Source organism: Rana temporaria, chromosome 4 (assembly GCF_905171775.1).
Source record: "Rana temporaria chromosome 4, aRanTem1.1, whole genome shotgun sequence".
In the NCBI taxonomy this organism is placed as follows: Eukaryota; Metazoa; Chordata; class Amphibia; order Anura; family Ranidae; genus Rana; species Rana temporaria.
Window position 1 is genome coordinate 14724364 of NC_053492.1, and position 27302 is coordinate 14751665.

The 27302-nt window shown below is 47.5% G+C and overlaps 1 protein-coding gene across 1 annotated transcript in view; it reads left to right on the forward strand.

The window, feature by feature from the left end:
• Nucleotides 1-27302, forward strand: part of IFT172 (intraflagellar transport 172) — a 105507-nt gene that overhangs the window by 41736 nt on the left and 36469 nt on the right. The window contains exons 10-30 of the mRNA XM_040347993.1: nt 1018-1113; nt 3109-3270; nt 3456-3509; nt 5800-5903; nt 6755-6840; nt 8396-8508; nt 9116-9283; nt 11015-11151; nt 11273-11380; nt 11878-11962; nt 12997-13089; nt 13412-13489; nt 14641-14889; nt 15575-15653; nt 18589-18709; nt 19627-19771; nt 22361-22450; nt 22540-22637; nt 24006-24141; nt 24223-24339; nt 25977-26119. Of these exons, the coding sequence (XP_040203927.1) occupies nt 1018-1113; nt 3109-3270; nt 3456-3509; nt 5800-5903; nt 6755-6840; nt 8396-8508; nt 9116-9283; nt 11015-11151; nt 11273-11380; nt 11878-11962; nt 12997-13089; nt 13412-13489; nt 14641-14889; nt 15575-15653; nt 18589-18709; nt 19627-19771; nt 22361-22450; nt 22540-22637; nt 24006-24141; nt 24223-24339; nt 25977-26119 (2462 nt within the window). The remainder of the gene's footprint in view (nt 1-1017; nt 1114-3108; nt 3271-3455; nt 3510-5799; nt 5904-6754; nt 6841-8395; nt 8509-9115; nt 9284-11014; nt 11152-11272; nt 11381-11877; nt 11963-12996; nt 13090-13411; nt 13490-14640; nt 14890-15574; nt 15654-18588; nt 18710-19626; nt 19772-22360; nt 22451-22539; nt 22638-24005; nt 24142-24222; nt 24340-25976; nt 26120-27302) is intronic.

Sequence of the window (27302 nt, forward strand, 5' to 3'; positions counted from 1 at the left end):
CACCTCACTGACTCTGCTTTCCACTGCAGTAGTACGTTCACGAATCTTTTGCATATCCTGCCTTAGTAAACCAAACTGCTCCTTCAAAGTGTCCACAGATGCAGTACATTTATTAACTGCTTTCAGTATGTCTGCCAGCGTGGGTTGCACAGCATTCTCAGCTTGTGCGTCTGGGGCCTGCTCGTCCTCCGGTCCCTGGCCTGCTCCTTCTCTGTCCTCCTCCTCCCCCCAGTATAGTGGGACACTGTCGCCCTGTGCTGCGGGTCTAGCCTGGTGCATGGCACCGGAGCGGGACGGTTGTTCTGGCCCCCCCGTTCCAGACATCTTTTGGGCATAGTAAAGCATGTCCCTGGGGGCCTCTTTTCCCTGGGTCTTGGCAGGCTTACCCTGTTTGGGGCCCGTTCTGTCCGCTCCACGAGGCGTCCCTCTGGCAGTTGGCGCGGCGGCGCCATCTTGGGCCTCCATCCCCGCGATCTCCACCTGTCCTTTGCGGGTCTTTCCCCTGGTGCACAACGCCGGTGGTGGTACCGCTGTGGTCCCGGGAGTGCTGGCTTCCAGCATATGGCGGTCTCGAACCGGAATAACGGCCGGGGGAGGATCAATACCGGATCAGCGCTGGGAGCTGTGAGAGATGCGTCCTCTCACATGCCTAATGTATTGTTTTGTGGGATGGAGAAGAGGATAATCAGAGATCCGTAAGCCCTGGCCTCCTTCCTGGGTGCGGTAGATTTTTGGGGTTCCCTATGCTCACAGGTGAAGGTAAATAAAAGTACCCTGTGTTCTCTGATCATAGGAACCAGTTGGGTTTCTGTTTTACTTCTATGACTGGTTCACTTTAAGAAGGTGGAGGTGAGTGAGATCCCAGCTCTTGACATACAGTTAGTGATATATTTTTGCTCGCTTTTCTAGCCTATTACAAGGAATTGCATTTTCTTTACTCCAACCTGTAGTGTCATTGCATTCTTATACAGCTCTGTACAGAAAGTATAATGATGTTTTCTCCTTCCTTCCCTGCAGGGGACGCTGTGCGGTGGGGTGGAGCAGTTTGACTGTTGTTTACGACGCTCGTTATATAAGAATAAGTTTGAGATGACCTATGTGGGCCCTAGCCAGGTGAGTCCATACTGTGTGTGTTAGGTATAGGATGATCTATGTGGGCCCCAGCCAGGTGAGTCCATACTGTTTGTGTGTTAGGTATAGGATGATCTATGTGGGCCCTAGCCAGGTGAGTCCATACTGTGTGTGTTAGGTATAGGATGATCAATGTGGGCCCTAGCCAGGTGAGTCCATACTGTGTGTGTTAGGTATAGGATGACCTATGTGGGCCCCAGTCAGGTGAGTCCATACTGCGTGTGTTAGGTATAGGATGGTCTATGTGGGCCCCAGCCAGGTGAGTCCATACTGTGTGTGTTAGGTATAGGATGATCTATGTGGGCCCTAGCCAGGTGAGTCCATACTGTGTGTGTGTTAGGTATAGGATGATCTACGTGGGCCCCAGCCAGGTGAGTCCATACTGTTTGTGTGTTAGGTATAGGATGATCTACGTGGGCCCCAGCCAGGTGAGTCCATACTGTGTGTGTTAGGTATAGGATGATCTATGTGGACCCTAGCCAGGTGAGTCCATACTGTGTGTGTGTTAGGTATAGGATGATCTACGTGGGCCCCAGCCAGGTGAGTCCATACTGTGTGTGTTAGGTATAGGATGATCTATGTGGGCCCCAGCCAGGTGAGTCCATACTGTGTGTGTTAGGTATAGGATGATCTATGTGGGCCCCAGCCAGGTGAGTCCATACTGTGTGTGTGTATTAGGTATAGGATGATCAATGTGGGCCCTAGCCAGGTGATTCCATACTGCGTGTGTTAGGTATAGGATGATCTATGTGGGCCCCAGCCAGGTGAGTCCATGCTGTGTGTGTTGGGTATAGGATGATCTATGTGGACCCCAGCCAGGTGAGTCCATACTGTGCGTGTTAGGTATAGGATGATCTATGTGGGCCCCAGCCAGGTGAGTCCATACTGTGTGTGTTAGGTATAGGATGATCTACGTGGGCCCCAGCCAGGTGAGTCCATACTGCGTGTGTTGGGTATAGGATGATCTATGTGGGCCCCAGCCAGGTGAGTCCATACTGTGTGTGTTAGGTATAGGATGACCTATGTGGGCCCCAGCTAGGTGAGTCCATACTGTGTGTGTTAGGTATAGGATGACCTACGTGGGCCCCAGCCAGGTGAGTCCATACTGTGTGTGTTAGGTATAGGATGATCTATGTGGGCCCCAGCTAGGTGAGTCCATGCTGTGTGTGTTAGGTATAGGATGATCTATGTGGACCCCAGCCAGGTGAGTCCATACTGCGTGTGTTAGGTATAGGATGATCTATGTGGGCCCTAGCCAGGTGAGTCCATACTGTGTGTGTGTTAGGTATAGGATGACCTATGTGGGCCCTAGCCAGGTGAGTCCATACTGTGTGTGTGTTGGGTATAGGATGACCTATGTGGGCCCTAGCCAGGTGAGTCCATACTGTGTGTGTTAGGTATAGGATGATCTATGTGGGCCCTAGCCAGGTGATTCCATACTGCGTGTGTTAGGTATAGGATGATCTATGTGGGCCCTAGCCAGGTGAGTCCATGCTGTGTGTGTTGGGTATAGGATGATCTATGTGGGCCCTAGCCAGGTGAGTCCATACTGTGTGTGTTAGGTATAGGATGATCTATGTGGGCCCCAGCCAGGTGAGTCCATACTGTGTGTGTTAGGTATAGGATGATCTATGTGGACCCCAGCCAGGTGAGTCCATACTGTGTGTGTTAGGTTATCTTGATTCTATGTGGGCCCCAGCCAGGTGAGTCCGGGCAGTCTATATGTTAGATACTAGATAACCTACAATACATGTCTAAAGGGATGCCAGGGATGTGTTTTTTATATCGGGAAGGGTGCTGTGTTTATTACAGGGGCCTCCTGGCCCCTACCACTAAACATGGAGTAAAGACCAGCAGACGGACCCAGTGATGATATTACTGGGTCTCGGAAGAGGTGCTTCTTGAAAACAAAATGATTTGATTGAAAATCTTTAATTGCATGTTGCTATAGAGATGTCACTTCAATCTGTTCTGCAGGTGATTGTAAAGAATCTTTCCACCGGGACCCGTGTGGTCCTGAAATCCCATTACGGCTATGAAGTGGACGAGGTGAAAGTCATGGGCAAGGACCGGTACCTGGTGGCGCACACTTCAGACACCTTACTGCTCGCTGATCTGACCACCAACCGGCTGAATGAGGTACAGTGTTCTCACTGAAGGGTGATAGGTTCAGGGTGGTCATTCATAGCAGCTGGTGGGAAATCATCTCGGGTGATAGTGAGTTGGGCACCGTGGGCTCTTGGATTTGAATGAACCTCGGTATGTACAGCTTACTCAGGTAGAGAATGATTATATCACGTGACCCTGCTGTCTCCTTCCTATAGGTGGCCTGGCCAGCTTCTGGAGGAAACGAGAAATTCTTCTTTGAAAATGAGAACGTAAGAAGCAAAAAACACCTTGCATTGGAATGAGACGTTTTCATCCCTTACCCTGCCTGCTCCAAAATTCTGCTTGCCCCTGCACTGCAGATTCTGCCTGCCTCCATCCTGCTGCCCCAAAATTCTGCCTGCCTCCACCCCTGCTCCTCAGATTCTGCCTGCCTCCACCTTGCTGCCCCAAAATTCTGCTTGCCTCCACCCCTGCTCCTCAGATTCTGCCTGCCTCCACCCTGCTGCCCCAAAATTCTGCCTGCCTCCACCCCTGCACCTCAGATTCTGCCCTCCTCCACCCTTCTGCCTGCACCCCAGATTCTGCCTGCCTCAACCTTGCTGCCGCAGAATTCTGCCTGCACCCCAGATTCTGCCTGCCTCAACCTTGCTGCCGCAGAATTCTGCCTGCACCCCAGATTCTGCCTGCCTCAACCTTGCTGCCCCAGAATTCTGCCTGCCTCAACCTTGCTGCCCCAGAATTCTGCCTGCACCCCAGATTCTGCCTGCCTCAGCCTTGCTGCCCCAGAATTCTGCCTGCACCCCAGATTCTGCCTGCCTCAACCTTGCTGCCCCAGAATTCTGCCTGCACCCCAGATTCTGCCTTCCTCAACCTTGCTGCCCCAAAATTCTACCTGCCTCAACCTTGCTGCCCCAGAATTCTGCCTGCAACCCAGATTCTGCCTGCCTCAGCCTTGCTGCCCCAGAATTCTGCCTGCACCTCAGATTCTGCCTGCCTCAACCTTGCTGCCCCAGAATTCTGCCTGCACCCCAGATTCTGCCTTCCTCAACCTTGCTGCCCCAAAATTCTGCCTGCCTCCACCCCTGCTCCTCAGATTCTACCTGCCTCCACCTTGCTGCCCCAGAATTCTGCCTGCCTCTGATCCTCCGATTCTGCCTGCCTCCACATTGCTGCCCCAGAATTCAGACTGCATCTCAGATTCTGCCTTCCTCCATCCTGCTGCCCCAAAATTCTGCCTGTCTCAATTTTGCTGCCCCAGAATTCGATTTGCCCCATGCACCTCAGATTCTACTTGACCCCACCCTGCTGCACCAGAATTCTGTTTGCCTCTGCACCTCAAATCCTGCCTTTCTCCACTCAGCTGCCCCGAAATTCTACCTGCCCCTGTCCCTGCATCTCAAATCCTGTCTTCCTCCATCCTGCTACCCCAAAATCCTGCCTGCCTCTGTTTCTTCACCTAAAATACTGCCTGCCTCCATCCTGCTTCCCAAAAATTTTGCCTGCCCCTGCACCCCAAATTGTACCTGCCTCCACCCTGCTGCCTCTAGCCACTGCCCTAAAATTCTGCCCTAGCACAGAAAAGAAAACAAGCCAGGCAGGCTTGTAAAGGGGCTTCAGTATGGAACTGGAGCAGTATATATACAAAGTTTATTAATAGAAAAGAGATCCAATTCCAATAATGTATGGCTATAAGCCACAATAACAGTAAAACCTTCACCGACATTAAAAAATCATGACAACGTTGTCACAATAAAAGTGAAAAACCTAGCAGGCCGGGCTCACTTCCACCCACACAGACATTCAGCACACATGCAGGGCCCCTTCACAAGCCTGCTTGGCTTGTTTTCTTTTCTTTGCATATTCTATTTGGCTCTGGGAACCCCAACCTACTAAGTTGAGTTGGTAAAATACATACCATCTAAACTTTCAGTGTTGATATTTTCCCTATTTTATCATGTCATTTTCCTCTGCCCTTGCACCCCCAAATGTTGCTTGTCTCTGCCTCTGGACCCAGAAATTCTATCTGCAGCTACCCAGAATTCTGCCTGCCTCCACCTCACCCCCAAATTCTACCTGCCGCTGCCCTAGAATTGCGGGTGTCTAGGCCACAGCTCCAAAACATTCTACCTCCCTCCAACCTGCTGCCCCAATATTCTGCCTGTCTCTGCCCCTGCCCCCAAAAACTCTGCATGCATCCTCTGCATACCCCAATATCCCACCTATGTGCCCATTCCCTCCCCTTATGCCTCAGAATTCCATGTGTGTCCTCACAACGCAAATTCCAAATTCTGTCTTCTCGTCTTTCCTCAGATTGACTCATTTCTGCCTATTACCCCCCCCTGTACCTATAAAATGCTGCAATCCCCTCTCCCTATCTTTAACATTGCGCCCCCTCCCCCACTCCACCAGCTTTCTCAGACCATTGTTTCCAGTGATCCTGGTCAGTCTGTCTGGAAGTGGGGGCCACATGCTGACTTCATCTAATTGCCTTGCATGCCCCACCTATCCCAGACCATTGCTAGTGATCTGGGTTGGTGATAACATCTGTCTACCTGACAGGTCTGTATGATCTTCAATGCTGGGGAGCTGACGCTGGTGGAGTACGGACGTAGTGAGGTACTGGGGACCGTCCGCACCGAGTTCATGAACCCCCATCTAATAAGGTGAGTCTGGCTACCATGGCACTGGGTCTCCAGAATGTGTGTGTGTGGGGGGGGGGGGGGGGGGGGCACAGCTCTTCCTCTCTGCTTATCGCGCCTCTCTTATTGGTACTGTTTTGGAACAGACCAACCGTCTGATGCGTATCTGCCCCCGTCCTGATTAAACCTATATGACTTGGTGCATGCACGAGAAAAGATCACACTGAGGCTGTACTCAGATTGATGATACTCTCTTTATTGGTTCTGAATACATGGGGGTTTTATAGGCAAGCTACTAAGGCGGTGAGCATATGTATCATGTTATCTAGGTATTTGTAGATTCTGATTGCTTGTGTCCATGTAAGGTGAACTTCCTCCAGGATCTGTGCGTCACCAATTTGGGCATAGACCTGGTCGGAGGCGCCATGTTACAGTTACATTCAATGGGAGGGGGTGCTACTAGCGGGCATTTTGAGCAAGGAATATAAAAGCAGTTTATATATATACAAAGAAAAATATAGACTTTATAGTATAAAAAAGATGAATAGAAAATGGGCATTTTACCTGATCTATCACCATACATTGACCTCCTATTTACCAAAAATGTACTGTGAATATCCAATGACCAATATTGTGAAGCCATACAAGCAAGTTAAACTACCATAAAGGCAATAAGTGAGTAAAAATTGGCAACTAATATTAACCCAAGGAGTCCATACCCATATTATGCTACAATAAGGTCCAGAGGGTGTCCTCACCGTAGCTTCTTGGGTTTTGTGGCGAGAAACCACCATGAGATTAATCACACCAAGAAATCGCTGCTGAAGAAAACGTCATCTCAGCAAATCTGATCCACTGCTTTTGTCTGTGTACAGCGTCCGTCTAAATGAGAGGAAGCAGCGTGGTATAGAGGACAACAAGAAGCTGGCCTATCTGATTGACATGAAGACCATCGCTATAGGTAAAATACTAGGGGAAGCCAAACCTGCATCTGCCATGTTCAACTGTCTTCGCTGTTGTATCAAATCCAGGTACCAGATCTTCCAGAGAAGCATCTCCACAGGGTACATGTACTACCTACCTACTCAGGGTCAACTTTCCACATGTATGGACCCATCTGTAGGCATCTGCTTCATGTTGGCTACAAACCAACCCTTCTGTAGATATCTGTTCCACTTTCACACATATCCTGATCTATCTCTAGGTGTCTTCTACACTCGGTCACATACTGACCCATCTACAGGCGTCTCCCCGACCTTTCAAATATGATGACCCATCTATAAGTGTCTACTCCACAATCTTACCTGCCCCGCCTTGACCTCATGCCGACCTATCTATAGGTGTCTGTTCCATATTCCAACATACACTGGTGTCTGCTCTACATTGACCCATCTATAACCTTCCACATACAGTGACCATATTTAGGTGTCTACTCCACCTTCCACATACAGCAACCCATCTAAAGGAGTTTACTCCACCTTCCACATACAATAACCCATCTATAGGTGTCTACTCCACGTTCCACCTACAATGACCCATACTTAGTTATTCACTCCACCTTTCACATACAATGATCCACCTTTAGGTGTCTACTCCACCTACCACATACAATAACCCATCTATAGGAGTCTACTCCACCTACCACATACAATAACCCATCTATAGGAGTCTACTCCACCTTCCACATACAATGATCCATCTATGGGTGTCTACTCCACCTTTTGCATACAGTAACCCATCTAAAGGAGTCTGCTCCACCTTCCACATACAATGATCTATCTATAGGCAACTACTCCACCTTTCGCATAGGTATCTACTATCTATCTACTTCACCTTCCACATACAATGACCTATCTGTAGGCATCTACTTCACCTTCCACTTACAATGACCCATCTATGGGTGTCTGCTCCACCTTCCACATACAATGATCCATCTATAAGTATCTATTCCACCTTTCGCATACAATGATCCATCTATAGGTGTCTATTCCACCTTTCGCATAGGTGTCTACTATCTATAGGAGTCTACTTCACCTTCCACATACAATGACCTAGCTATAGGCATCTACTCTACCTTTCGCATACAATGATCCATCTATAGCTGTCCATTCCACCTTCCACATACAATGACCCATCTATAGGTGTCAAATTCACCTTCCCCATACAATGACTCATCTATGGGTGTCTGCACCACCTTCCCCATACAATGACCCATCTATAGGTGTCTGCACCACTTTCCACATGGATTGACCAATATGTAGGTGTCTACTTACCTTCCATATACAGTGACCCATCTATAGGTGTCTGCTTCACTTTTAAGATACAATGACCTATCTATATGTCTCTAGCACACCTTCTACAGATAAGGATTAATTTAGGTTCCTGTTTCATCCTCTAATGGTATACTGACAGTAGGTTTCTCCTCCTCATCCTATATATAACCTAACAGCTTGTCTGATTGACAATTTTACAATTTTACCTTTTCTGATTGACAATTTTCTTCCTGTTTCTGGCAGTGGATCTTCTCACCGGGTATAATATCGGGATGGTCACCCATGACACCAAGATTGACTGGCTGGAGCTGAATGAAACTGGCCACAAGCTACTTTTCAGAGACAAAAAACTTAGAGTGAGAGAAATGGACCTTCTGTGATCTTCTACCCCATCCGAGTTGGCTCTCCTCGCCTGTCCTGTGCTCCTCATTGTCCCTGCTCAGTGCTTATCTCTTCATCCTTTCCTCCCGTCCTGTACTTCTAATTGTCCTAACCCTGATATGTACTTACCTCTCATTTCTCTCCTGTCTTGTACTCCTAACTATGATATGTCCTTGCCTCCCTATATTGTCCTCGCCTGTCCTGTACTCCTCACTGTCCTAGATCCGCTCTGTACTTACTCCTCCATCTTCTCCTTTCCTGTCTTGTACTTTTAATTGTCTTAGCCCTGATATGTCCTTGCCTCCCTATATTGTCCTCGCCTGTCCTGCGCTCTTCACTGTTCCAGCTCTGATGTGTACTTGCCTCCACATACTGTCTTCACCTGTTCTTTGCTCCTGATATGCGCCAACTCTTCTCTTCACTTACCTTTTCTTTACTTTTCGCTCTTATCCTAGTCAATACTTGCCTCTTTATTTTTCCTGTTGCCTTTCCCTAGCTAATGCATTTGTCCGGTTTCAACCTTCCCCTCCATTTGTTGAGGTTTCCTGTTAATGCTAAAAGTCTCCCCTTGTGTCTGTACAGCTGAACCTGTTCGATGTGGCAGAAGGCCAGAAGACGACCATTTTGAACTACTGCTCATATGTGCAGTGGGTACCGGGAAGTGATGTAGTGGTAGCACAGAACCGCAGTAGCCTCTGTGTCTGGTACAATATTGATTCTCCAGAACGGGTCTCAATGTTCCCTATCAAGGTAACTTTGGGGTTTAGTTTTTAGGTTTAGCATTTTGATGGAACCCTTCTTATGTGACCTGTATCTGAATATCTGACTACTCTACTTGTATATCTTTGGAGACATATTTTACATTCCTACAGCAGAACTCAAAGCGGAGGTTCACCCGAAATTTTGACTTTGGCTCAAGTAAACTAGCAGGCAGAGACAAAAACTAATCCATTGTTTTTTTTTGTTTTTTTTTAATGGCGATCCTTACCTTGGTACTGCAGCAGTTTCTCCCCTGTCACTCAATATTCCCCGCGGGAGTGGGCGTTCCTAATCACAGGCTGTGATTGACGTGCTTCCGACCGGAGCACACTGCGCGTCACGAGTTGCCGAAAGAAGCCGAACGTCGGTGCGGCTCTATACGGCGCATGCGCACCGACGTTCAGATTCTTTTGGCAACGCATGACGCGCAGTATGTGCCGGTCAGAAGCACGTCAATCACAGCCTGTGATTAGGAACGCCCACTCCCGAGGGAAAGCCGGGGGTGAAAATAGCCCTATACTGGTATGTACGGAAAAAAAAACAAAAAACAGCATACTGTTGGTCTCCTAGGTCGGCTCCATGTATTGTTAGAATTTTTTTTTAGGGTGAACCCCCGCTTCAACTCTCTCAATCAACATTGACTGTGTTTAATCCTTATGCTGTTGGCATTAGTAAATGGATAGGAAAGTACTGTATATACTCGAGTATAAGCCAAGTTTTTCAGCACACGTTTTGGAGATGAAAATGCCCCCCTCATACCTGATTAGCCCGTGTCATGCATTGCAGTCAGACGGCGGCCATCCAGTGTAAAAAATCTGCGCCTCCTCCTCGTCCTCGTTTGTGATAGGGGAACACTCAGTTTCCCAGCAGTGAGTCGGTGTTCAGTGTTCCGCCTATCACGGACGTCCTCTCGTCCCACGGACGAGAGGATGTCTGTGATAGGTGGAACACTGACTCGCTGCTGGAAAAACTGAGTGTTCCGCCTATCACAGACGAGGAGGAGGCGCGGCTTTTGTACACTGAATGGCCGCCGTCTGACTGCAATGCATGACACGGGCTAATCAGGTATGGCACAGTGAGGAAAAGAAAGAAAGGGTGCACCAGCCTAGTGCATTATTCTTTGGATGGATTTTATTAAAATTAGATAAAAAAGAAAACTACTCACAAAAATACGTGAATGGCTCACAATGTATAAATAGTTTCCACAAATGGCAGCAATGCTCCTGAACCAAACCACTCCAAATGGTCACAGAGGAAATGACGAGGGCCACTTCCGGCTGACGTGTTTCGAAGGTGAACCTTCTTCCTCAGAGCCCAGCAGTCACAGTGAGGCGTGCAGTGGGCACAGTTAGGCTGCAAATGGGCACAGTGAGGCTGCAAATGGGCATTGTTGACCCTCTTTTCCGCGTAATAAACCACGCACCCTGCTCCCTTGTGAAAGATACAGTGAGACCTTGATTTGCGATTTGATATTCCACTTTCAAGAACATCTGTTCTGTTTAAACTGTGTTCTAAAAAGGCAGGCAGGGGACAAATGACTAGTCAACAGCAATGTCTTTGTGGAGGTGACCATATTGGTAGAGGAGCAAGGCTTTGCTTTCTCATAACAGAGTTGCCCTCTGATGACTGGTGGGTTAATGATAGAGGCGGAGGAAGTACAGATCCATAGAATAAATAACCTTCTTTGTCTGTGTAAATTATGTCTTCATCCCAATAAAATAGGGTGACATTGTGGAGCTGGAGAGGAATGAGGGAAAGACTGAAGTGGTTGTCAATGAAGGGGTCAATACGATATCATACGCCTTGGATGAAGGCCTTATAGAGTTCGGGACTGCCATTGATGACGGAGATTACTACAGGTATGGTGTCTGCTGTGTCTTGGCCGTCGGGGAGATTTTAGCATTCATAGGGCTCCAAGTACAATGTAATAAGGATAGGAAAAAGAAGTAGTAGTTTAACACTTATCTCCGCTGTATACAGAGCTGTCGCTTTCTTGGAGACTTTGGAGATGTCCTCAGAGACCGAAGCAATGTGGAAGACCCTCAGCAAACTGGCCCTGGAGGGCCGCCATTTGCATGTCACCCAGAGGTGGGTGGACAGCTTTTCCTGAGCAGCACAGAATGAAGGATGAATGAATGAATGAAAAACTTATAAAGCGCGGCGCATGCGAACTGAATCGCTTCTGGGCGCTAGTTGTTCGTGTCTCATGACATCAAAAGAGCAGAGTTTTGATCTGTCTTCTGAAAGTCAGAAGACAGGATGAGAGGAAGGAGTATGCTGGGATATGGTGTGTGTGTGTATAAGTGTATGATTTGTGATGGAGGCCTGCACTGGGATGTGGTGTATGTATGATCTGTAATGGAAGTGGTAATAAATGCTCTATACCGGGGATATGCAAATAGCGGACCTTCAGATGTTGCAGAACTACAAATCCCATGAGGCATAGCAAGACTCTGACAGCCACAAGCATAACACTCAGAGGCAGAAGCATGATGGGACTTGTAGTTTTGCAACAGCTGGAGGTCCGCTAATTGCATATCCCTGCTCTATACTATAGGATTATAACACAACCGTCCCTCTTTCAGGTGTTTTGCGGCTCTGGGAGATGTCGGGAAAGTCAAATTTCTGCGGGAGACCAATGAGATTGCAGAGCAGTCGGCAGCTGAGTATGTGAGTATCCTCTAGGATGGATGATGGGATTCTGGGCTAGGAAGGACATGTGAAGGTCTGGGATTGGGTTTTAGGAATGAGCCCTGTTATGTATCCTTCATCCAGTGAGAACACATGGAGGCTATGAGTTATTTCCTTTTCGAGAGCTCATCTACTGATTAGGTGTCATGTGTCCCCAGGGCCCCTATCTGTGATTGGTGCATCTCCTGGCTGGTTAAGCCATTGGTATAGCTGTCTACCAGGCCCCAGCCTGTGATTGGTGCAACTCCTGGCTGGTTAGACCATTGATATAGCTGTCTACCAAGCCCCAGCCTGTGATTGGTGCAGCTCCTGGCTGGTTAGGCCATTGGTATAGCTGTCTACCAAGCCCCAGCCTGTGGTTGGTGCAGCTCCTGGCTGGTTAGGCGATTGATATAGCTGTCTACCAAGCCCCAGCCTATGATTGGTGCAGCTCATGGCTGGTTAGGCCATTGCTATAGCTGTCTACCAAGCCCCAGCCTATGATTGGTGCAGCTCATGGCTGGTTAGGCCATTGCTATAGCTGTCTACCAAGCCCCAGTCTGCGATTGGTGCATCTCCTGGCTGATTAGGCCATTGTTATAGCTGTCTACCAGGCCCCAGCCTGTGATTGGTGCAGCTCCTGGCTGGTTAGGCCATTGGTATATATTAGTGGCCTCTTTTTAAACAAAACAAACTCCTTTTTACAGCACTGCACCATGAGTTTGGTAAATCTTTCCCCAGTTTAAAAAACTTACAAAGTGAACATTTCTGATGTTGGTAAGAAGCTAACAAATGGTGATGTAGAGGGATTGGAGAAGAAAATAGAGAAAAGACCACATGTACACCAGAAAACTGGGGTATTGTCCTCATGTGAGTGAAATAAGGTGGAGCAACTTTATATTCAGGATGGAAACATGTAACGCTAAAAGCATCCTTCTATTTTTTTTCTAGTAATTTAGTGATTGGCAGCCAGTACACCCCCAGCAGTGAAATCCAGATATATAGCACACTAACCTCCTATTCTCTGCTCCCAGGGTGGAGACGGCACCAAGAGTTACAAGGTTCAAGCCCGACTGGCCATGCTGGAGCGCAACTTCAAACTGGCTGAGATGATCTACCTGGAGCAGGTGAGATTATGTGCATGCAGGACTGAGCAAAAATGATCTCTCTAGGGCAGGTGAGACTATGTGCATGCTAATGAGATGATCTACCTGGATTAGGTGAGACTCTGTGCATGCTAAGACAGAGATGGGATGATCTACCTAGAGGAAGAGTAATCTTCCTGGAGTATCAGTGCATATTGGTACTGAGATAAGATAACCAACCTGGAATATCTGTGAATATTGGTACTGAGATGAGCAGTACTTGGAGCCTTTTTACTGAATTTTAAACATGCAATGAATTTAATTGTTATCTTTTTGTTATTTTTTTAACTCTTTTCACCTCTAGAATGCAGTGACGGAGGCAATGGTCATGTACCAGGAATTACACATGTGGGATGAATGTATCGCTGTAGCAGAAGCTAAGGTATGTTGTGTGTGAGCGATGTAATGTGATCTCCTCACCCCAGATAGCAAATACAGGGCACCGCACAGAAGTTACTGGAGACACAGGAGCACACAGGGGTCCCTGGAGGCACAACCGTGCAGAGGGGTCACTGGAGACATAGGAGCTCACGGAGGTCACTGGAGACATAGGAGCTCACAGGGGTCACTGGAGACACAGGAGCTCACTGGAGACACAAGAGCGTACAGGGGTCATTAGGAACACAGGAACGCAAGGGGGTCTTTAGGAACAAAGGAGTGCATAGGGGTCACTGGAGACACAGGAGCTCACAATGATCACTGGAGACACAGGAGCTCACAGGGGTCACTGGAGACGCAGGAGCTCACTGGAGACACAGGAGCGCACAGGGGTCATTAGGAACACAGAAGCGCACAGGGGTCACTGGGGACACAGGAACGCAAAGGGGTCTTTGGGAACAAAGGAGCGCATAGGGGTCACTGGAGGCGCAGGAGGTCACTGGAGGCGCAGGAGCTCACGGAGGTCACTGGAGGTGCAGGAGGTCACTGGAGACGCAGGGGTGCACAGGTGTCACTGGGGACACAGGGCCGTACAGGGTTCACTAGAGACACAGGCAAGCACAGGGGTCTCTGGAGGCGCAGCAGCACACAGGGGTCTCTGGAGGCGCAGCAGCACACAGGGGTCTCTGGTGGCGCAGCAGCACACAGGGGTCTCTGGTGGCGCAGCAGCACACAGGGGTCTCTGGAGGCGCAGCAGCACACAGGGGTCTCTGGTGGCGCAGCAGCACACAGGGGTCACTGGAGGCGCAGCAGCACACAGGGGTCACTGGAAGCAGGCACAGAGGACTGCTTAGGCTTAGTAAAGTTTTGCTCGTACACCAGCACCCCAGAAAGGTGAAATGAAAAGCATTTATACCTCCAAAATATTTAAATCTTCCTTTTCGTGCTGAAGGCAGTGGGACCAGCATATGAAATCATGTTGATGTTTGTAGCAGTTCCTCATACAAGATGGATGGGTTATTTCCTTCCAGGTTGTCCTCTGGTGATCTTCAATCTTTATACAATGATCAGAGATGGCAGTGAGATCGCCTTGTGCAGATAGTGCTGGTTATCTAATACTCTACCTTGATTAATCTTTGTCTTGTCCCCTCACAGGGTCACCCTGAGCTGGAAAGTTTGAAGCGCAACTACCTGCGGTACTTGTCAGACAGTCAGCAGGAGGAGAAAGCGGGTGAGGTGCGAGAACAAGAAGGTGACTATATCTCAGCTGTCAACATGTACCTGCATGCCGGACTCCCAGCAAAAGCTGCCCGTTTGTGTATGAGCCGAGAAGAGCTCCTGGCCAATTCCGATCTCATCGGGAGGGTCACTGCTGCCCTGATTAAAGGAGACTTCTACGAGAGGGTGAGTCCTACTATTTCATCTTTCTAGGTGTCTGCATTACTTCTCATCGCTCTGTAGATGACTCCGGACTAATGACTTTCTCCATAGAACCTTCTAAAGCTCCTCTGACTTTCTCCATAGAACCTTCTAAAGCTCCTCTCACTTTCTTCATATAACCTTTTAAATCTTCTCTTACTTTCTCTGTCGATCCTTATTAAAGTGGTATTAAAGGTTCGGCTTTAAAAAAACAAAAAAAAAAACATTTTATACTTGCTTTCTCTGTCCGATGGTTTTGAACAGAGCAACCCATATCCTCCTGTTCTTGGGTCCCTGCCGGCGCTTCTGGCTCCTCCCCCTTGACCAGCACCCCCAATAGCAAGCTGCTTGCTCTAGATCTTCACTCTCTTTCTACGCAGCCTATTTTATATCTTCTCTAATGTACCTGTAATGTGTTCTAGATCTCCTCTCACTCTGCCCATAGCCTGTTCTACAGTAAATGTGTATAAAGAAAGCAGGGTTTTTAAACTATTTACATAAATTGTTCTTAAGGCATTGTGCAAGTTGCTGCATATATCGACATACTCCTATTATTATATTGTACACATTTTCCAAGATTCCCATTGTTTGTCATGTCCTACATCCATATAAGTTCTGGATTTTATTTCTAGACGTTTGTCTGATATTGGTATTTATTGGCCTTTTTCAGGCAGGGGACTTGTTGGAAAAGATTAATAACAGCCGTCGAGCATTGGAATGTTACTGCAAGGCCAATGCCTTCAGGAAAGGTGAGTAGAACTATGGTGACCCAACAATGGGAGTCCCAGAACCAAAGTAACCTAACATTGTAGTTACCAGAATGGTTGTAACCTAGCATGGAGATCCCAGACAGGTAATGAACTGACATTCGGGCCCCCTGATGTTGGTTGTCTCAGACTGATGGTGACCTGCTATTGGGGTTCCCAGACTGATGGTGACTTTACTTTGGGACTTCCAGATCCAGCAAGATGGTAGCCTTACTTTGGGGCTTCCAGACTGATGGTGACCTTACTTTGGGGCTTCCAGACTGATGGTGACCTTACTTTGGGGCTTCCAGACTGATGGTGACTTTACTTTGGGACTTCCAGAGCCAGACTGATGGCGGTCTTACTTTGGTGCTTCCAGACTGATGGCAGCCTTACTTTGGGGCTTCCAGACTGACGGTGGCCTTACTTTGGGGCTTCCAGACTGATGGTGGCCTTACTTTGGGGCTTCCAGACTGATGGTGGTCTTACTTTGGGGCTTCCAGACTGATGGCGGCCTTACTTTGGGGCTTCCAGACTGATGGCGGCCTTACTTTGGGGCTTCCAGACTGATGGCGGCCTTACTTTGGGGCTTCCAGACTGATGGTGACCTTACTTTGGGGCTTCCAGACTGATGGTGACCTTACTTTGGGGCTTCCAGACTGATGGTGACTTTAGTTTGGGACTTCCAGAGCCAGACTGATGGTGACTTTACTTTGGGACTTCCAGAGCCAGACTGATGGCGGTCTTACTTTGGTGCTTCCAGACTGATGGCGGTCTTACTTTGGGGCTTCCAGACTGACGGTGGCCTTACTTTGGGGCTTCCAGACTGATGCTGGCCTTACTTTGGGGCTTCCAGACTGATGGCGGCCTTACTTTGGGGCTTCCAGACTGATGGCGGCCTTACTTTGGGGCTTCCAGACTGATGGCGGCCTTACTTTGGGGCTTCCAGACTGATGGCGGCTTTACTTTGGGGCTTCCAGACTGATGGCGGCCTTACTTTGGGGCTTCCAGACTGATGGCGGCCTTACTTTGGGGCTTCCAGACTGATGGCGGCCTTACTTTGGGGCTTCCAGACTGATGGCGGCCTTACTTTGGGGCTTCCAGACTGATGGTGGCCTTACTTTGGGGCTTCCAGACTGATGGCGGTCTTACTTTGGGGCTTCCAGACTGACGGTGGCCTTACTTTGGGGCTTCCAGACTGATGCTGGCCTTACTTTGGGGCTTCCAGACTGATGGCGGCCTTACTTTGGGGCTTCCAGACTGATGGCGCCCTTACTTTGGGGCTTCCAGACTGATGGCGGCCTTACTTTGGGGCTTCCAGACTGATGGCGGCTTTACTTTGGGGCTTCCAGACTGATGGCGGCCTTACTTTGGGGCTTCCAGACTGATGGCGGCCTTACTTTGGGGCTTCCAGACTGATGGCGGCCTTACTTTGGGGCTTCCAGACTGATGGCGGCCTTACTTTGGGGCTTCCAGACTGATGGCGGCCTTACTTTGGGGCTTCCAGACTGATGGTGGCCTTACTTTGGGGCTTCCAGACTGATGGTGGCCTTACTTTGGGGCTTCCAGACTGATGGTGGCCTTACTTTGGGGTTTTCAGACTGATAGTGGCCATACTTTGGAGCTTCCAAGCTGATGGTGATCTTACTTTGGGACTTCCAAAGCCAGACTGATGTTGGCCTTACTTTGGGGCTTCCAGACTGATGATGGCCTTACTTTGGTGTTTCCAAACTGATGGTGACCTTACTTTGGAACTTCCAGAGCCAGTCTGATGGCGACCTTACTTTGGGGCTTCCAGACCAAAGATGGCTTGACATTTAGGGACCCACACTGATGTTGACCTGGTATTGGGGATACCAGAATAATGATGACCTGACATTGTGGGTACCAGTGTGATGATGACCCAACACTGGGAATACCAGACTGATTGTGACCTGACAATGAGGATATAGGACCGAAGGTGACCTGACAATGGGGATATCAGACTGACAGTGACCTGACAATGGGTGTACCAGACCGATGATGACCTGAGACGGGGGGGGGGGGGAGTGGTGCCAGACTGATGGTGATCTAATAATACTTGTACATTTAAAGTACCCCATGGATACAGTAATAGGATACTTGTACAATACATTAAAGTCCCACTATTTCAACGAAAAGAACAATGAATATGATTATGGATACTGTATATGATAGTGGGGGGAAATTCTCAGGAATAGAAAAAGGTAGGCGCCCAGGATTTATGATCTCACTCACCGGGTGCTCAAGAGAATGAAGGTGTGGGTTGACTCTTTTCAGGACCACCCTTACTTTGTTAGGTCACCTTTTATACTATAAGTATTATTGCCCCAGCAATCATCACAAAGTACTCATAGGAGTGATGGGGAAGGCGATTGATCATGCATATGATATTAATGACACCAAGCCAAGGGTTGTTCTTCATTTCTCCTATAACTCTTCCTTAGAGATGGTGCATATAATGCACCTTGAGATTGGCTCTTGTAGCTTCATTATTTACTGAATTAAAGAGTTTAATGAAAAGGTGAACTAACACCCTACACCCTCCCCACCACCCCAGTGCCAGCTGCACTTCTGATTGGTTAAGTAGTCCCATGCCAGCAATCCATGTGCCATCAGAATCACTCTGATCTGTTCTGGAAACTCTAAGGAAATAAATAGAAGATTGGTGTTTTTAAATCCCCAGATGCACGGGCAGTGACATGTAATCATCCATGGATGTAAGTGCAGCGTGGACGGGAGGTGTGGGGACAGTGTGTGGTGTTGGTTCCCCTCTTCATTTTTTGTGAAAAGGTGAACTTACACTTGAACCGAATTGGCTGTCATGGCTTTTGCTAGTGTTTGGTGGGCCCAGTGATCTCAGTATTGGAATATGGGGCTGATTATTGGTGGTTTCTGTCTCTCTTGTACGTGTCCCCAGCCGTGGAGTTGGCTCGAGTGACGTTTCCTACAGAGGTACTAAAACTGGAGCAGTCCTGGGGGGATTTTCTGGTGCAGCAGAAGCAACTGGATGCGGCCATCAATCACTACATCGAGGCCGGGTAAGATATTGTGTGTGATCCGTATGCTTGTGTTTGTGTGAGTTATGTATATGGTGCAGAGTTCAGGAGTGAGTTATGTATAGGGTGCCGAGTTCAGGAGTGAGTTATGTATAGGGTGCAGAGCTCAGGAGTGAGTTATGTATAGGGTGCAGAGTTCAGGAGTGAGTTATGTATAGGGTGCAGAGTTCAGGAGTGAGTTATGTATAGGGTGCAGAGTTCAGGAGTGAGTTATGTATAGGGTGCAGAGTTCAGGAGTGAGTTATGTATAGGGTGCAGAGTTCAGGAGTGAGTTATGTATAGGGTGCAGAGTTCAGGAGTGAGTTATGTATAGGGTGCAGAGTTCAGGAGTGAGTTATGTATAGGGTGCAGAGTTCAGGAGTGAGTTATGTATAGGGTGCAGAGTTCAGGAGTGAGTTATGTATAGGGTACAGAGTTCAGGAGTGAGTTATGTATAGGGTGCAGAGTTCAGGAGTGAGTTATGTATAGGGTGCAGAGTTCAGGAGTGAGTTATGTATAGGGTGCAGAGTTCAGGAGTGAGTTATGTATAGGGTGCAGAGTTCAGGAGTGAGTTATGTATAGGGTGCAGAGCTCAGGAGTGAGTTATGTATAGGGTGCAGAGTTCAGGAGTGCAAGGGCCACATGACTTGTGTTTGACATATGTGCTCTAGACACTAGGAGAAGTTTGTCATGTATTAATTCAGATATTAAAGTAAACTTCTAACCATCAATAAATCATTTGTCCGGCACTCTCCCATCAATCCAGTACTGCCCCTCACAGAAACTCCTCCCTTTCACTAGATGGCGTTCCTTTTCTGGTTTGAATGAGGACCAGTGTTATTCAGTCAAATTCCTTTGAGCCCAGGTTGTCACGAGCCCGCAAAAAAAATGACTGTATTTGGTGATTGTTTTTTGGTCAGGTGTGCGGTGAAAGCCATAGAAGCTGCAATTGGTGCTCGGCAGTGGAAGAAAGCCATCCACATCCTAGAGATCCAGGAGCCAAAGAGCGCCAGCGAATATTACCTGAAGATAGCGCAACATTACAACGCCATACAGGAGTACGAGGTCAGAGGACAGTTGTGACATCCCAGACAGTGACATGACTTGCCATACCGCCAATATCTGGCATATGTAGATCAACCAATCAGAACTCATTTTGTCTCTGATCAGAGGTAGAGTAGTGTGCCTAAACCTGATGCCTCATTCCCGATCCCAGGATTACAGTTACCATTGGGGTGGATTCAGTAAGCAATTGCGTCTGCGTAACCATAGTTACGCAGCGCAATTGCTTAGTTGCGCCGGCGTAACGACTTTTCTGTATTCAGAAAGCTTGTTACGCCGACTGCAGCCTAAGAAATGACTGGCATAAGGCTCTTATGCCGTTGTATTGTAGGCTGCATTCTTAGGATGGCCGCTAGGTGGCGTTCCCGTAGTGGTCAGCGTAGAGTATGCAGTTTACGTCGTTTACGTTCGTCGGGTTCCGCGTAAGGCTGCTCCTGCTATTAGCAGGGGCAGCCAATGCTAAGTATACCCGTCGTTCCCGCGTCGCGATATTTGAAAATTACGTTGTTTGCGCAAGTGAATCGTGAATGGCGCTGGACGCCATTTACGTTCACGTTGAAGCAAATGACGTCCTTGCGACGTCATTTGCCGCAATGCACGTCGGGAAAGTTTCCCGACGGAGCATGCGCACTACGTTCGGCGCGGGAACGCGCCTAATTTAAATGATCCACGCCCCCTACGGGATCATTTAAATTACGCGCCCTTACGCCGGGCAGTTTTAAGGAGCGCCCGCGCAAATTACGTAGCTACTGCTTCATGAATGAAGCGTAGCGCAGGTAATTTACGGAGGCGCATCGTTAAAAAGGTACGCTGCGCCTCCGTAAGAGGGCGCAAGTCGTACCTGAATCCACCCCATTGTCTGCTCCCCCACCAGGAAGGAAGTGAAGGCAGTCCTAAGCAGACCTGTGACCATACTTTTCTCATCTAACCCATCTCCTCTATTCTGACCTTTGAGCTGACCACTCTGATCGAACCCTTGACCTCTGACCCAACAACTCTGATCTAACCCATCCACTCTGATCTGACCTCTGAGTCAACAGCCTTGATCCACTCCGACCTTCCCTCTGTCCAAATAACTGATCTGACCTATCATCTCTGATCTGACCTCGCAGCTCTGATCTAACCCATCTCATCTGATCTAACCTCTGACCCAATCGCTCTGATCTGAACTCGCAGCTCTGATCTAACCCATCTCATCTGATCTGACCCCTGACTTGATAACTCTGATCTAACCCATCCCCTCTTAAAATGGTTGTAAAACTCAGACATGAAAAATTCAACAAAGCATATCCCTCTATAGTGTGTACTTGTCTCAATCAAGAGCACAAAGTGCCTTTTCTGTCTGCTGCATCATTCCTCTGCTGACAAGTTTTCCGGATACCAAGAGGTAAAAAGGTGACGGGGAGGGAGCTCCAGCACACAGCCTGTGATTGACAGCCTCAGCTCTGTTCCTGTGTGCTGTGTGAAGGGGGGTTTGTCCCTACCCTCCAATCAGCTCTCCTCACTGAGCTCTTCAGAGTGTAACTTCAGCTCTCCGCCCCCTTTTTATGGAACGCTCAGACAAGATGTAAAAATTCAGAACGACTGTTGAGAGGAAAATCTGGCAGATAAACAGCCATAGCTCCCAACTGTCCCTGATTTCAAGGGTCTGTCCCTGATTTCAATGGTCTGTCCCTGATTTCAAGGGTTTGTCCCTGATTTCAATGGTCTGTCCCTGATTTCAAGGGACTGTACCTGATTTCGAGGGTCTGTCCCTTATTTCAAGGGACTGTCCCTGATTTCGAGCAAAGTCCCTCACTCCCTCTTTCCTCCTCATTTGTCCCACATGTTGGTCTGATATAATTGGTTGTATAGAAAATGCACTTTTTATCTTTCAAAAAATGTTTCCCCGTGCTAAACCTTTCATCCAATTTCTAAATGGCTATATTTGTACATTTTAAAAGCCAATATAAAGGAATTGTAGCGGTAAAAAAAACACTTGTGGATTTATTTAACCTTTTTTTTGGTAATTCTCCTTTAAGGGAGTGTGGCAGGGGGCGTGTCCTTTGCCTTCATACATTTTCTAGTAGGCGTCCCTTATATCCATCTCAAAATGTTGGGAGGTGTGTAAACAGGTACAACTTATGTAGGAGAATTTGTTTCATCTCTGTGTATCACCTGAGACCAGTCACTTCACTAGGTGCTGTGTGAATGGGGGGTGTGTCCCTTCTCTCCAATCAGCTCTCAGCTGTCCTCACTGAGCTCTGCAGAGTATAACTAAAACTCCCCCCGCCCCCTGATTTCTGAAAGCTCAGACAAGATGTATAAATTCTGGACTTTAACGGCTGTATAGAAGACTGCAGATAAACAGGTACAATGCAGGAGGATTTGTTTCATCTCTGTGTATCACCTGAGGTCAGTCACTCCACTGGGGACATGGAAGGGTTAACTACCACTATGACTGACCTCTGACCTGGGTTGTACTTGTAGAAAGTAGAATGAAATTGTTGGGGGTTCTTGGGCTATATTAGTTATCATTTCAGTTATCCTGTAAGATTTATGCCTGTCTATCCCCACCTCCCTTCATGTTTAATCTGGTTCTTGTGTTTTTAGACGGCCGAGCAGCTCTATATTAAAGCTGGGAGGAGTAAGGACGCCATTGACATGTACACACAGGCTGGCCGCTGGGAACAGGCACATGCGGTATGACCAATTACCCATCAGGACTGTATATGGCGGAAGTGGGGGGTCAGACAAGTGAAACTGGTCATGTTTCTGTCCTTATTTTATAGCTGGCAGTGAAGTGTATGAACCCAGAGGACGTGTCTGTTCTGTACGTCACCCAGGCCAAGGAGCAGGAGAAGCAGGGCCGCTACAAGGAGGCCGAGAGGTGAGAAGTGGCATCAATCCGGGGGGCTTTTACATTACGTCAAGGAGATGGGGATTGTATCGACACCCCGTGTATGAAAGGGGTTAAAGTCGTTTAGGACATTTCATTCCCGAACACAAAGGCAGCTACCGGACACTCCAACCAGCCGAACAAGAAACCCATACGAATAATTCTCCCCCAAATACGAGATGAGGCTCTGTGTTGAGGGTCAAACAGGAATGAGATTTTATTGAAAAGCATACAAGTCTTAAATAAAGTAAAAAGAGGAGGTGCTCATATTACTCTGGAAAACACCTGTGACCAGAAACCTAATTAACATGAGCTAATTAACTAATCCCTTTAGACAGCCTAGACATGACCTTTGAGTTCCTAGCCTGGCTGTCTCCTAAACTACAATACACATTATCATCCATATCAACACAGAACTCCTTCATACAATTGCAGGGTTAATTAGCCCAGACAACAATGGCTGAAAGAAGAGCCACACTAGGCTCTTTTACATAACAGACAGACAGGTCTCTGGAGTTGACTTCAGCACCTTCTAACAGTATGAATCAGTCAGTCTTTCAAATATGGCATATACAGGGTTCCATCTTAAGTAACCCATGCCATATTCTTAATGTCCATTATTTTCTTGCTCACCCTGTGCCCCTAATAGACACAGGGTGACTTAGACATAAGAGGTGCATGGGGAGCTGATACAAGGGTATCCCATACTTTCCAAGGGATTCTGGGTTCCACGGGCCCTCCCGTCACAGGGATGCAGAGTCACTACTAAGGAAGTGGTAAGAAGTAAGATGGTAGATAAGTCTGGGGAGAGTTCACTGGGGGCCAAGGATCAGAGCAGGGCCTGCAAGGAGTTTGAGAGGATAGATATCACATAAATCCCAGGAAAGTTGACTTTCGGTCGAGGCGATAAGAGAGACAGGGTGGCTACAAGGAGGCCGAGAAGGAGAATGTCACATACATCTGAGATGAGTTCACTGGGGGCCAAGGATCAGGAGAAGCAGGGCCACAAGGAGGCAGAGAAATAAGACTGTACATGAGTCTTGGGTGGGTCCACTGGGGGCCGAGGATCAAAAGACGTAGGGCTGGCCACTTCAAGGAGGCAGAGAGGATAGATATCGCATAAATCCCAGGAGAAAATTATTGCTGGTAGAGAAAGCTAATCGCTGTAATGGATTACAATGAGTGGGTCTGTGGTATTTACAGACCAAAGTCTTGCTGGTTGTATCTATTGTGATGGGTTACTTCATTAGTGACCAAAGTGTTTGGTCATCCTTCCATATCTCCTGGTGTAGAGTCTTCTGGCAGCTAAGGGAATGTCATTCCTGGATATATTGCTCATTATTCAATCCACCTCCACAGACTATACATCACCGTAGACGAGCCCGATCTCGCCATTGCAATGTATAAAAAACACAACCAGTACGAAGACATGATCCGTCTGGTGGCCAAACACCACCCAGACCTCCTAGCAGACACCCATCTGCACCTGGGCAAGGTAAGTCCTCTTCTACATGACTTTGACCCAGCCGGGGGTTATTCTCATGTCACTCACTTCTTCTTCTTTGTCTACCTGCAGGAGTTGGAGGCTGCAGGGCGTCTTCAGGAGGCCGAGTATCACTACCTGAAGGGGAAGGACTGGAAAGCCACTGTCAATATGTACCGAGCTGCTGATATGTGGGAAGAGGCACACAGGGTATCACCAACCTTCATTCTCCCGCTTTCACCGGATTATGCTGCATATCTATTGCTTTACATGTCCATCATACTGCTCCCCCCTCTTCTCATTATACTGATCCACTGCATTACCTTACGGCATGGGTCTTCAAACTATGGCCCTCCAGTTGTTCAGGAACTACAATTCCCATCATGCCTAGTCATGTCTGTGAATGTCAGTGTGTTACAATGCCTCATGGGATGTGTAGTTCTACAACAGCTGGAGGGCCGTAGTTTGAGGATCCCTGCCTTACGGTGTCCTGTCTGTCATACTGCTCCCCCCTCTTCTCATTATACTGATACATGGAATTACCTTACTGTGTCCTGTCTGTCATACTGCTCCCCCCTCTTCTCATTATACTGATCCATGGAATTACCTTACTGTGTCCTGTCTGTCATACTGCTCCCCCCTCTTCTCATTATACTGATCCATGGAATTACCTTACTGTGTCCTGTCTGTCATACTGCTCCCCCCTCTTCTCATTATACTGATCCATGGAATTACCTTACTGTGTCCTGTCTGTCATACTGCTCCCCCTCTTGTCATTGTACTGATCTACTGCATTACCTTACTGTGTTCTGTCTGTCATACTGCTCCCCCCTCTTCTCATTATACTGATACATGGAATTACCTTACTGTGTCCTGTCTGTCATACTGCTCCCCCCTCTTATTATACTGATCCACTGCATTACCTTACTGTGTCCTGTCTGTCATACTGCTCCCCCCTCTTCTCATTATACTGATACATGGAATTACCTTACTGTGTCCTGTCTGTCATACTGCTCCCCCCTCTTCTCATTATACTGATACATGGAATTACCTTACTGTGTCCTGTCTGTCATACTGCTCCCCCCTCTTCTCATTATACTGATACATGGAATTACCTTACTGTGTCCTGTCTGTCATACTGCTCCCCCCTCTTCTCATTATACTGATACATGGAATTACCTTACTGTGTCCTGTCTGTCATACTGCTCCCCCCTCTTATTATACTGATCCACTGCATTACCTTACTGTGTCCTGTCTGTCATACTGCTCCCCCCTCTTCTCATTATACTGATACATGGAATTACCTTACTGTGTCCTGTCTGTCATACTGCTCCCCCCTCTTCTCATTATACTGATACATGGAATTACCTTACTGTGTCCTGTCTGTCATACTGCTCCCCCCTCTTCTCATTATACTGATACATGGAATTACCTTACTGTGTCCTGTCTGTCATACTGCTCCCCCTCTTCTCATTATACTGATCCATGGAATTACCTTACTGTGTCCTGTCTGTCATACTGCTCCCCCCTCTTCTCATTATACTGATACATGGAATTACCTTACTGTGTCCTGTCTGTCATACTGCTCCCCCCTCTTCTCATTATACTGATACATGGAATTACCTTACTGTGTCCTGTCTGTCATACTGCTCCCTCCTCTTCTCATTATACTGATCCATGGAATTACCTTACTGTATCCTGTCTGTCATACTGCTCCCCCTCTTCTCACTCTTTGCTGGGTTCTCTCTGTTGCCCCCTTGCCCTCTCCAATACCAGTCTTCCCTCCCTGTCATCTTTCTGATTATCCTCTCACTCTGCTGACATTGTGCCTCTTGATCTTGAACTAGGTGGCCAAGACACACGGTGGACCCAGTGCCTACAAACAGGTGGTCTATCTGTGGGCGAAGAGCCTGGGGGGAGAGGCGGCTGTAAAACTCCTGACCAAATTTAACTTGCTGGAAATGGCAATTGAGCAAGCCACAGAGAAATAGTAAGTCAGCCTGGACCAACCATGAAAGTTTACTTCTGTTCATCCTGAGTGTTGGATGACCCCTATGTAGGTTCTGTGCTAAAGGGTACCTGTCACCCACCTGATCCCTTCCTATAAGCTTAGCACACATATGTGCTCCGCCCGATGCGTTGCGAGACTGGTCAGCTACACTATTATTGTTTTTTAACTATAAGTGGTTGCTGTGGGAACAAAATCTAAGATTCTGGGAACCTCAGACAGGAGGTATCCAAGTCCTGCTGATAACAAGTCTGATCATGGTACCCTAGCTTGGTTGGCTGGAGGCAAAGGCCTCGTTTAACTCTCCGCTAAATCTGCCCTGATAGAAATAATTAAAAAAAAACATTAATAGTGTAGCGCTACCCCTTTAATACCTAGCTATATACCACAACCACACTGATTGTGAAAAAAAAAAAAACATAACACAAATAAATTCCAATCATAATCAATAATAATATCTCATTAATAACCACAAGAATATGTTAAATAAAGTGCATTCAAAACACAGTGATATTAAGTCCACAATGTCGGTGCTGCAAATTATCAGTTCATAGTTCAATCCTCAAAGACCATGCATTAAAGAAAATTGCATTCAATATTGGTGTCTGAATCCACAATCCCAGTGCTGTGAATCAACAGGATCCAAACACACATCAGAAACGTTATTACTTCTCCATGTGAATTTTATATATACCTGTCTCAAAGTGCCACCCTGTATTCTCCAGATGAACACAGTGATCCACCATTAAGTGAATTCACCACTTGCCTCTCTCTTAGACCCATTAAATATAGGTCTAAATGCGCTTAGTTTTCCCCCTAATTGAGAGTTAGCCTTTCTCCTCAGCTCCTGGGTTTTGGTTCATATGTGGAAGAGTCCCTTTAAGACGCTTCTCTCCTGGGGCTGGTTGGCAATAGTGCTCAAAAAAATAATAGTACTGCGTTATAATAAGTGTAATACTATTTAGATGTATAATAGTTTCCTCTTTATTGATAAAATAACACTCACATAGCATTGGGATAGTTTATTGATAACACTCGCATAGCATTGGGACAGTTTATTGATAAAATAACACTCACATAGCATTGGGACACTTAAAATAGTGTCTATATAGTAATTAAACTGTAACAGCATTTCCTTCTCACCATTTTTCCAGTCTCCGCTAAA